The sequence below is a fragment of the Diabrotica virgifera genome, chromosome 7 (assembly GCF_917563875.1).
Source record: "Diabrotica virgifera virgifera chromosome 7, PGI_DIABVI_V3a".
Classification (NCBI taxonomy): Eukaryota; Metazoa; Arthropoda; class Insecta; order Coleoptera; family Chrysomelidae; genus Diabrotica; species Diabrotica virgifera.
The window spans coordinates 210461072-210473973 of NC_065449.1; the positions used below are offsets into that span (position 1 = coordinate 210461072).

Genomic DNA, 12902 nt, shown 5'->3' on the forward strand with positions numbered 1-12902 from the left:
TTTCCAAGGTCAATGAAAGGGGCTCCATGAGTTTCGAGGGTCTTTGGTACTACATTGATGCAAACGGATTAATTATAGGTTTTTGGGGTTGCTGAACACGAATACGTGATCACATTGTGCCATAGGCACCGTGTGATTCGTGGGTCGGATCTGATAGTGTATGCATGTTCAGCAACCCAAAAAACCTAAGAGTAATCCATTTGATTCCTCCGAAACTTAAGAAGATAACGTGTCTTAGGCACCAGGTGCTCCTGTGTCTGTGCTGATCACGTATTCGTGTTCAGCAACCCCCAAAACCTATAACTAATCCGTTTGCATTAATGTAGCATCTAAGACCCTCGAAACTCCAGGAGCCCCTTTCATTGACCTTGGAAATCAGGTGCTCCGGGAGTCGGTTCTGGTGGCATATTCGTGTTTAGCGACCCAAAAAACCCTCCAGTAATTCATTTGCATCAATTAAATGCCGAAAACCATCGAAACTCTAGAAGATGACGTTCCTTGCAGTGGCCCCGGCCACCACATCATCCGGAGGGCAATCCTGATGGCATATTCGTGTTTTGAGATCCCAAAAACCCATGAGTAATCTGTTTATATATCAATTTAATGCCGAAAACCCTTGAAACTCTAGAATATGACGTCCGTTGAAGGTCAAGGTCAAAGTAAAGGTCGCCATTGGATAGCCTGGAAAAAATCATAGACTACTAGTACTTTTCCTTAATCCAAACTTCTACATGTTGCCAAATAACCAGTAACTCACGGAATTGGAATGCCCCGTAAATCTTATAATTTTCCGAGTTTGGGCCTCTGTATCTTGAAAATCCTTCCTACGATTGAGTTGTGCCCATGAGAACTTTTTATCAGGATGCTTCAAAGAGTATTTTATTAAAGTATGAACGAAATCCACTGGGACCTATTTTTCATAAGGTTTGTGCGGGGTCCTTTTGTTCGCCAAAAATTTCAGGCGACTATGCTAGGTGTCGCGTCAGTCATGCACGGAGCGAATAAAACATAAAGAATACAATTTTGTATTTTTTTGCAATTTTTATATTTTTCAAACTATTTGTTTTTTATATTTTTCATATTTTTACATTTGTTGTATTTTTATATTTTCCATACTTTTTGTATCTTTCATATTTTTCGCATTTCTCATTTTTACATTTTTCATCTTCACATTTTTTGAGTTTATCATATTTTGTCATATGTCTCACTATTTGTGATATATTTTTCATATTTCTCATTTTTCGTCATATCATTATTTTATATTAACTTTTAAATTTTTCATACAAGTTTCATACAAATTTGTTTTATATTTTTCCTAATTTTATTTCTTGTATCTTTCACATGTTTAGTATTTTTTGTATTTTTATATTTTTATCTTTCATATTTCTCATTTTTCATTTTTTATATTTTTTGTATTTTTATATTTTTCATTTTTCATATTTTTGTAATTCTTGTATATTTTATATCTTATAAATGAGAAAGAATTAGAGAATTGTAAGAGACAATTTAATGATCGAACCAATGTGATTGATAGACAAGTATTTTTTAATAAATGGGCTTAATTATACTTACATCTGGGCCGGTCATATAATTAGGATCATCTATGGTGGCAACTATTTGTGCAACGGTTTCTTTAGGCATATCTTCGAATTTTTCATCTTGAGCGATTTTTCTTCTCTTAACTTCTCTACTTGGCATCTCTGTAGCTCTAATCGATTTTCCAGGTGCGAGTGGTATTGTCGTAAAACCTTCTCTATCCGATTTTCCCAAGGAGACCTTTTCAAATTCTCCTTTTTTAGAACTACTAGGGCCAGCTAAAAGAAATTGTCAATTATTAAATAATTAATTGTGAAGACTTGACAAATTAACATATAAAAAGGGTGAAATTTGCATTTTTAATAAAAAAAAATTTTAAATATAAAATTTTGACATATGTAACAACGTATCTCTAAACATATCAGGCAATTTTAACCAATATGGTAAAAATATGTCACATCCAAACTTATCAGCTCTTCTCTTAGATATCTCTTAGTCTGCTACTATATCTAATTTGAACGTTGTCGGTTACACAACAAATGAAATTTAATAAATAACCTAAAATAATAAATAAAACTCTACAATAAATATAAATAAAACCGATATAAATAAATAAATAACATCGCTTTTTTATTCCATAAAACAAACGATCTCTTCTAATAAATGGTTTGTTGGCTTTTAATTACCACCTTCCTCTCAAGACCACCATTCCAGCCAATTCCAGACTAATTTCCACCTTCCAGCCAACTTATTTGTTAATCGATGCAGTTAAATCCATCCTTATCATCAGCTCCGTATTAACAATAACTAAGCAAAAAGTATGATAGTGCTTCATTTAGTACCGGCATTATTTAATTTAGGTACTGTTACCGAGACATGATGATGCTGTGCATATTATAGACAGCGAAACCAGTCGTCCGGAGTAGATAATAAATTGATTGTGAGAACGTTTTTGATTTCATTTCTTAAAAAAAAAAGAGTTCGACAGGGCTGTGTGTTGTCACATATGTCATTTAATTTGTACTCAGAACTTATATTCAAAAAAGCTCTTCACGAAAATAGAGAGAGTATAAAAGGGTATACTTAATGCGAAAAAATAAAAACAAATGTATACATATGATGACTTAGTACTTACCTTTTAATCTAGAGTCAAGAAGTGACTGAAAATGCACAGAAGTAGATTTAAATTCTGGATCCCAGATAGGCGAATGTGCTGCATAGATCTCTTCATCTAATTGGTTTAAAAAAGGAGGAAAGTTAGTGAGTAAAAGTTGCCTCCTTTCAGGAGGCATTGTGTCTCTTTCCTTGTAAAACTGGTCCATTATTTGTTTGCGTATGTATTTGAACACTGCTCGCAATAATGTTCTTCCAAATACCATTGTAGTATCAAAATGTTGTAACGAATCACAGAAGGTGGGAACATAACAAAAAACTAACCACCTAAAAAGCATGGAATTTTTTTCATTACAAAGTGGTTGATGTTTCAATACCCGCAATAAAGTACTCTTTCTGTGTAAAACCAAATATTCAAATATTGCGAATAAAAATGTCTAAATATATGACAAAAACAGAATAATTGCAAAAAAACTGATATGTTTTATAGACACTTACGAAAAATAATGAACTAAAAAGAAAAGTATGCACATACTTTCAAAGTGTGTAAAGCATTTTAATTCCAGCTAAGGGCTTTCGTCTTACAAGCCTTAAGGTGGCCACCTTCAGAGCTATAGTCAAATTTAAAAAAATATCACTACAAAAGAGGGAAGCCATCAGTCAAAAAGAAAACAAATTTTTTCATCAAAATTTAAAAACCTTTTTAAAGGTACGATTCCGACATCGACGGCAGACGGCAACTGCAAACGGCAGTTAGAGTTGTCACCATAACGACGTCATTACTTTGCACTATTAATTTGTATATTTCTTAGCAACTGCTGTCTGGTAATAAATATACAAATGTAAGTTGCTAATAAATATACAAATTGATAGTGCAAAGTAATGACGTCGTTATGGTGACAACTCTAACTGCCGTTTGCAGTTGCCGTCTGCCGCCTGCCGTCGATGTCGGAATCGTACCTTTAAAGTAATTAAAAATAGCCCAAAAATACATTAAAAGCCTAGGTGAAAGCACCCTTCAATCTGTAGATAGCTAGAGAGGTGAGAGATATGTAGAGGCGACAGGCAATCTGACCAACAAGCAGAATTGATGTTTTAAATGAAGTCTTGATGTGACATCAATTGATACCAGAATAAAAGAGTATAAAGCAATGAAGACGTTTAAGAAATGTTTAACATCAAAATTATAGTCAGAAGTGCTGAGTATCAAGTAGCTTGAAAGAGTAGGCAGAGAGACCTATGAAGACATAGTGATATACAACACATGTCTTGTCTGTGAAAGGTATTAATCAGCCCTATTCTGCAACTTTTAACAAATCGAATAGAAATGAGTAAGTCGAATCGTAATTACCCGAAATCGGAATGTTGGATATCTATCGCGTCGTTTTCGTGTTTGGATTGGTATTCCGTATCTCACATCGTACTCATTGTAAACTGAAAACTCCAACTTCTATTTGACGCGTTCAGGAGGTGGCAACACCGCACTGCAAAGTGAAATAAGTGTTTTGCGCGAAGAATTCATTAAAAAGGAAGAAATTTTGATTTGTTTTAGATGGTTTTATTTAAGTTTGACAAATTCAACACAACAAGAATAAAAAATGGCAAGTGGAACACCGATTGGGAACACGAACACCAAAGAAAAAAATATCTGCTGAGCAATTTAAATTACATAGTAGACTTTATCTCTGAACATAAAATATTATAGCATGGTAAAAGTAAGTTGTTTCTCTAAGAAAATTTTTGGTTTTTCGTTTGAAACACACTAGATACGTTCAAATCTGCACATTCTACCAGTAAATTAATTAGAGTAGCATTCTTAAAACGTTCAATGATTTCTATTAACCTTGATGCTGTATGATTATTGGTATATAAAATTAAATATACAATAATTATCTAAATAAATAACAACACAGACTAAAATCGTTAATTAATTTAACAAATAAACGCCAACAACAATAATAATGCCAATGCGCAAGTGTCATGCGCAAATGTGATCTCGACAAGGCTTGTGTGGTCGAAATCAATTTCTATCCAACGCGTCGAGATGAGTTACAGAATACCAATTCCTACAAATTCCGATGCGACTTGATGACCTATTCGATTTGACTATTTCTATTCGATTTGTAGTTACAGAATCGGCCTGAATATTACTGACTCGAGAGATATGGAGTTGTGTAATGGAGAAAAGTAATTCACAAGCCAAATTACGAAGAAATTTAATTCAGAAAACAACACCACATAGACATCAAGGAAATCACGATGATATGGTAATATTTTCCTTGTTACATATCAACGTAAGTGGTACTAAACAGAAAACAATATCTACGCATCAATTCTAAAAAAAGTTCTATTAATACTTTACTATTACCAATATACTCTATATAGATACATTCAATGAAATAGTTTTTTGCCTATTCCGGTGCGACCTTTTCAGATCTATTGTGGTTCTCTAGCCCTAGATTCATGGGTGCCCATATAAAAAATTTTAGGGGCAGGGCAGACGTGAAGATGTTGCACATTACAGATTATATTTTGTATACTTTGGATGACAATATATAGTTTAAAACACCCCAAGAGCTAGGGTGGGGCACGACCCCCCTGCCCATAGGTATGGGAGCTTATGGCTAGATTACATTCTCTAGTCTGACCCTTTTAAAAGGTCTAATAACTTCGAGACCAATATACTCAACAGTTGCATCCATTCTTACTGTAAAGGTGATAAATACACGAAACCAAAACGTTTTCAACATCAAAACAACTTATTACATATTTTTTCTACAACCGTGTTAAAAATGCAATTTTTAGCACTCCATAGAAGCGTTAAAAATGCTACTTTAAAGCACTAGTGCTTTAAAAATTTTAAGGCACTGCAGTTAAAAGTGAATTGTCAAATTGTGAAACGTCAAAATATTTATATTTCATTTATTAACATTAATATTAATACATAGTACAACTTGCGCAATTTGAAAAAGGTGGTTTAAAAGGTTTTTTAAAATTTAATTTAAACTGTATTATTGCATTTTTAACACGTCTGTAGAAAAAAACTATTAAAATTTGTTAGAATATTCAAGAATAAAAGTAACATGTTATTCTATAGTTGTTATGATTTACGTATTGACAGTATAGGCAGTTTTGATGTAATGTCAAGAAAAATATAAAAATGGAATATCAGTCAAGTTCAAGTAAAAGTTTTTGTAGATATTGTCCTGTAATTGAGAATGAATAAATTATAATTGTTGATATATAAGACGTTTGTAGAAAAAATATTGTATGATATACGTGTTAAAAAGTACATTTTTAAGGCACTCATGTGAATTGCAGAATTCGCTTCGCTCATTCTGCAAACTTTCACATGCGTGCCTTAAACGTGTACTTTTAACACTTATATCATAAATAACTATTAAATGAATTAATATATTTCACAAGCAAGTTAGTGTCTGAAAGTAATCGCAGAAACACCAAAATCTCAACTGTGCTTCCCTCTGCCTTTCAAAATCACTGTAGTCACTTCAAATCATCCAGTATAAAAATTAAATATACTGCATAAATTTTTGTGACATTATGACTGCCATTGCAGCGTTGCGCGGTACAAATTAAATAAATTAAATGTCAAATATATGAAATAGAATATAAAAAAATCAGTAATAATAACAAAAAATTTAAAAATACCTTGAAAATACCATGAATAAATCAAATGGGACATATGGACATATTTTGATAAACTTTGACTTTTAAATTAACAGATGTTCAAGAGATAATACACAACAAGTTAAATGAAATCACGCCAGAGATATGGGCAAATACTTGCAAGCATGCTGAAAAAACTAAAGAAGTCCGCATTCTATTATATACATAATGCAGAATTCGAACGTAAAATTTGCAGTTCATGTGAGCTGTACTTAACACTACCTTCAGATCCGACTGAACAGAAACTGCATCTATAAAATACCTTGTGAATGCAACAATTTCTACATGGGAGAAAATGCAAGATTCGTACAGATAAACAAAAATGAAACATACATCAAGATAAGAGACTTCAAGAAATCCCAGATCGCAAATATATTTGGGACAATGAGCATATAGTGCAATGGAAAGACGTATCAATAATCATGAAAGAAACAGACATTAAAAAGGGAAAAGTCAAAGAAGCGACCCTCATCCTACTTAACGAAAAAAAAAAATGAATGTGTGTGTACTTTGTATGCACGTAAGAAGTTATACTTCTATCATACGATTTCAACGAAATAAATATACTTTAAACAGTTTATTTTTATTTTATTTAAATATCAAACTAATTTTAATGCCACTTTCCAAAAATAAAAAATAAAAAAATAGGAAATAGAAATAATGAACCCAAGACTTCTTGATCTCTAGCCGAATGCTATACTCTCTGTATATGTAGTCTCGGACATAATGACAATTCACGGTAACAAACATACGAAGTGAAGTATGTACATATAATAAATATAAATGTTTAAATAATACTTATCTTACTCCCGAGGAAGACAAATCCAAAGAAACAAAAATTATAATAAATATATTTACTAAAAACACTAATATATTCTTTTCACACCTTTTTTTGCACAGATATATTTACACATAACTTTTAGCAACTAACACCATACTGTCTGTATGCGCATGCGCGCAGAATAATAAAAATTCACTCCCAATCGCGCCTAAAGAAGTATAACTTCAAAACAAGCCCATCAGCAGAATTTGGTTGCCAATACTAAAAGAAAAAGTCAACAACTAGAATATACCAACAATAGCGAAATAAAGGGAGTAGGAGAACTAGTATTTAACATACAATCTCATACACAATACATAAACAAAAATCTATGTTACAAAAGTTAAGTTACAACCTCACATCTACGATATACCTGTGGTTTGATGCTAAAAGAGCCAATGTCAATTTTTTGCGGTTTTGTTTTGTCAATATTGAATTAAAAAAAGGTTATACAAAACAGCAAAAAATTGCCATTGGCCAGTCACCGTGTCCTTTTTAATTCTGATGGACAAACTCAACGGTTTCTTATGGATTTTTGGCTGCTGATCACGAATTTCGAAGGTGGATTTCGATCCGAGTGGTCAAAAAATTGTTATAAACAATTTAATTGTTTATAAGGCTCTGGCTCATAAACTAAAAGAGATAAAAACATGTTTCAAATAAAATTTGTTGCCTAATAAAAAACGAAGAAAAGACCTTTACTTAACTTAAATCCAGCAATTAGAACTCGAGATATTGTAAAATTAGTGCACAATGCTAATTGCAAAATAAGTATTTTTCGAAGCTTTATCGATCGTAACTCGGCTTCTACGCATGCAAATGAGCCTTAGAAGGTCTCATTTTAAAGCTTAATTAATAGGCTTCTAAACAAAGTTTGTTAAATTATTTTATCATCATTTGTTTTAAAGGTATACCCGTTTGAAGTTATAATTTTTTTTTTAAATGTACATTAATTTGTTTATAAGGGTTTCAAGCAAATTTGAGCTATACACATTTATACTTTAATTAACAATAATGATAGAAGAACTCAAAAAGAACATTTTGAGCTTACGAAAATGTTCGTAAGTTTGTTTTTGGCCAAGATTTATGGCAACAGATCGGCTCACAGCGTAAAGTTTCACGCGCTAACTTCTCGATGCAAATTATAATTTCTCTGTATACAGCGTGTCTACTTAAGTTGGAAACATATGGGAAACTTTTTTGTTATTCATTTTACGAAAAAAAGTTATTCTTTATAAAAAGTTCTGCATGCTCTAGAACCTAAGATTCAATCATCAGATATCAAATTTTGTCAATATTATACGAGGTATGTCAAAAAATATGAACTTCGTTCAAGAGTAAAGTACCTTTATTTCTCTCAATATCGAAAATTCTTATTATGAAAAGTTGTTTGGAAATAAAAACTAAGATCAAATATGCAATTACATGCTTCTAATTGGAAAAAATATTTTCCAAATTTTTCTCAAATTTATTGATACTAACTTCGTTTTTATTTATTACACATACGATAACTCTTTTATTATTACTTTTACGAAAAAAAAGGTATTCTTATAAAAAGCTCTGTATGTCCTAAGACCGAAGATGCAACCATCAGATATCACATTTTATTAATTTTATACGAGGTATGTCAAAAACTATGAATTTCACTCAAGACCTTTATTTACCTTTATTTTTCACAATATTGAAAACGGTTATTAAAAAAGTTGTTTAGAATTAAAAACTATGTTTCAATATGCAATTACATCCTTCTAATTGAAATATAAAGGTACTATAATCTTGAGCGAATTTCACATTTTTTGACACACCTCGTACAAAATTAATAAAAATTGATATATCATGGTTGTGTCTTAGATTTTAGACCATGAAAAGTTTTTTATGAAGAATAACTTTTTTTCGTAAAATGAATAATAAACGAGTTATCATATTTGTAATAATTAAAAACGATATTGGGCATCCATAAATTTGAGAATTTTTTTTTCAATTAGAAGCATGTAATTGCATATTTGATCTTAGTTTTTAATTCCAAACAACTTTTTATCATAAGAATTTTCGATATTGAGAGAAATAAAGGTACTTTACCCTTGACCGAAATTCATATTTTTTGACATACCTCGTATAATATTGAGAAACTTTTATATCTGATGATTGAATCTTAGGTTTTGGGGCATGCAGAACTTTTTATAAAGAATAACTTCTTTTCGTAAAATTAATAATAAAAAAGTTTCCCATATGTTTCCAACTTAAGTAGACACGCTGTATATACGTTATCTTCATTTTTCGTTTTTCAAGATCTTAATAAAATTTTATCATATAAATCTTATAATTAAATCATCATACTGTACCACGTATCACCCTTCATTCTATTTACTTTGTCTTTTATCTTTTGTACTAAATGAGAAAAAAAACATTAGAAACTAATATTTCAGAAATATAACTAAAAAGTAAGTTGATATTATTTATTAATACTATTTTCTAACATTTTCTTTTATGCATCTGCATCGAGATATACAGGGAATCTTAGCTTTTATCTTGCGCCTCATAGCGCGCCATTAAAATATCGATATCTTGGTCAAAAATAAACTTACGAACATTTTCATAAACACAAATTGTTCCTTTTGAGTTCGTCTATCATTACTGTTAATTAAAGTATAAATGTTTATAGCTCAAATTTGTTTGAAACCCTTATGAACAAATTAATGTACAATTTTTTTAAGAAAATTATTACTTCAAACGGATATACCTTTAAAACAAATGATGATAAAATAATTCAACAAACTTTGTTTAGAAGCCTATTAATTAAGCTTTAAAATGAGACCTTCTAGGGCTCATTTACATGAGTAGAAGACGAGTTACGATCGATAAAGCTTTGAAAAATACTTATTCTGCAATTTGCAATTTGTATTGTGCACTAATTTTACAATATCCTGAGTTCTAATTGTTGGATTAAGTTTAGTAAACGTTTTTTTCTTCGTAATTTATTAAGGAACACATTTTATTTGAAACATTTTTTTTATCTCTTTTAGTTTATGAGCCAGAACAATTAAATTGTTTATAACAATGTTTTGATCACTCAGATCGAAATCCACCCTCGAAATTCGTAATCAGCAGCCAAAAATCCATAAGAAACCGTTGTTTGTCCATCAGAATTGAAAAGGACACGGTGACCCCTCTGGCGCCAGAACCAAGCCACAGATTACATAAACAAATTAACACACAAAACAGTCAGAATTTGATATCTCCAGGGTAATAACATCACCCCATGGGCATGGGGAGGGCGTGGCACCTTTTCGGGTGCTTTAAACTATATATGGTTATCCAAAGTATACAAAATATAATGTAATTTCATCTTCACGTCTGCCCCCCCCTAAAATTTTTTATATGGGCGCCCGTGCATCACCCTCAATTTTTTTTCAACCATACACATGCTGTGGCCTACAAGATCTAGGCCAAGTACATCAGTTTCGAAAAGATATGACCTAACAAAACTAGGTTATACATCTTCCCAGAATTTTTAAAATAATCTTTTTTGAAAACGATTTCAAAAACGAGTGGAAATCGAAATGTCAAGTATTAGTTATTTAAAATTGTAATTTTCATTACACCAATAATGATGGCTTAACCCCATATAAACATAATACTAATAATTTTATCAAATCATTAAAACATATACCTTGTATATTCTATTTTGTACTTCATAGCTTCTTCCTGATTAACAATATGCTTCTGGCTGCTTGGACTAGGAAAATCCCAAGTATTTAAGCAGTGAAACAGAATTTTTACCAATTCGTACATCGTCTTTAATTCCTGCTGACCAATATGTGAAAACTTATATATCAATAAATTTGTTACTGCTTTGTGAATGCTAGGTTTTTGGAAAGGCGGTTGGCCCAAAGGTCCCTCTACAACGGGCTTGTCTAAGGTTAATACACATTTTCGTAAAAGCTAAAAAAACGTTTTTTTTAATTTACATAAAAATCACTTTATAAAATGAAGTACATAATTTAATAAGGAAACAAGGTTTAAAATATACAAGTTGTAGAGATTTGCTGTAAAGATCTACATCACAGCAGGTCACAAAAGTTCTAATTCATGTGCCATACACTTTTTTATCATGGAAACCGTTTGTCATAAACCATATAAACCGGGCGTAATGTTGCCAGTTGACTTATTGTACCAGCTTATATGCATAGGTCTAATAGTCTAATGGATGGGTATGGCGATGGCTCATAAAATTTTTAGACATTGAAGTATGCTTTTAAATACCAACTTTAATTTATTTTTATTTTCTACTAAGAACATCTTCTTTCGAGTTTCTTTGAAAATTACCTTTTATTTTCTTTCTCTATTTTTTTTCAATAAATACCTTGTTCAGGCATACAACTGTCGTCCATATCCTTCAAATTAATATGCCTTCTCGTAAATGGGTGGCCCTTTAAGTGCAATAAACTCAGACTTCAACCATTCTGTTGGTATTTCTCCAGAGTTGTATATAGTGTTGAATATCTTTGTGATTCTTGCTATTGATTTGGTGTCCATTATTTTGAGTAGTTCTGCTTGTATATTATCGCGACCATCCTCTAGGTGTATTATTGCAGAATAAACTTTCTGCTCTAATATTCTTGGTCCATCATTTACCGCTTCTTCTAGCTCAAAGGTGTTATCTGTTTGGTTTCCAAATAGTTTTTCTAGGTATTCTTTCCACGTTCTTATTTTACTCTGTTTGTCTAAGATGATGTTTCCGTCAGAATCCGTTAGATTTCCTTTCTGTCTCCGTCTTAGTCCTCCTGTGAGTTTTTTTAACTTTCTTATGTACATTGTGACTATCGTACTTTGACTGTAGAGTCTCAATTTCCTTGGCATCTCTCCACTGCTAGTTTTTCTTTTGCTTATCTGCTTTTCCTTCTTATTGATATATTTACTGTTTTATATTTGTCTCGGTCATTTTTGACATTTCTTCTTTCGTCCATTAGTTTCAGGATCTTATTTGTCATCCATGATTTCTTCTTGTTTAATTTATCTGCCTTTAAGTGTTTATTTTTGATCATCAACGTGTTTGATCAGTTGTTCTTCGTTCAACTCATCTCTAATTAGGTACAGTCACTTGCTCGTTTAACATGGCTTTAACCCTCATTTTCGTATTAGGATCTTTTAGCATACGTAGATCATATGATTGTGATTTCTTTTTGTGTTCTATTTTGAGTTTGCACACCAGTGGAACGTAGTCCGTCTCCAAGTTTGCTCCTGGATAAGTCTTGATAAATGTAAAGCTGTTTCGGACTCTTTTATTTACTAAAATGTACTCTAATTGATTTGTAAATGTAATCCATTTCACCCGGGTTGTCTTGAGGGGATTCCAAGTGTACAGCTTTCGAGGTGGTAATTGAAAAAATGTGTTGGTGACAATAAGTTCTGAGTCATCTGCAAATTTTTCTAGCAGGTCTCCTCTCTCGTTTCTGACTCCAAGTCCATGTGCGCCGATGTACTGTGTCTTATGTCCAACTCCAACCTTGGCATTAAAACCTCCCACAACGATAAGAACTTCCTGTCGTGGAATTTTCTGTATAATTCTGTTGATTTTCTCATAAAACTCGATATCTTCTTGCTCTTCTTTGTCTACAGTGGGAGCATAGACTTGGATGATATTTATATTGACGGGGCTGGCTTGTACTTGTAGTAACATCACTCGCTGATGTCTGATATTGGCATAAAGTTAGTAACGCATTTGGCAATTTTTGGTGATATGATA

General features: G+C 31.8%; 1 protein-coding gene across 1 annotated transcript in view; it reads right to left on the bottom strand.

Moving 5' to 3' along the window:
• The window catches only part of LOC114340604 (histone acetyltransferase KAT2A), a 57980-nt gene that overhangs the window by 22288 nt on the left and 22790 nt on the right, over nucleotides 1-12902 (bottom strand). The window contains exons 5-7 of the mRNA XM_028291373.2: nucleotides 10827-11098; nucleotides 2672-2976; nucleotides 1573-1814 (exon numbers count right to left, since the gene is read on the bottom strand). Coding sequence (XP_028147174.1) covers nucleotides 1573-1814; nucleotides 2672-2976; nucleotides 10827-11098 — 819 coding nt within the window. The remainder of the gene's footprint in view (nucleotides 1-1572; nucleotides 1815-2671; nucleotides 2977-10826; nucleotides 11099-12902) is intronic.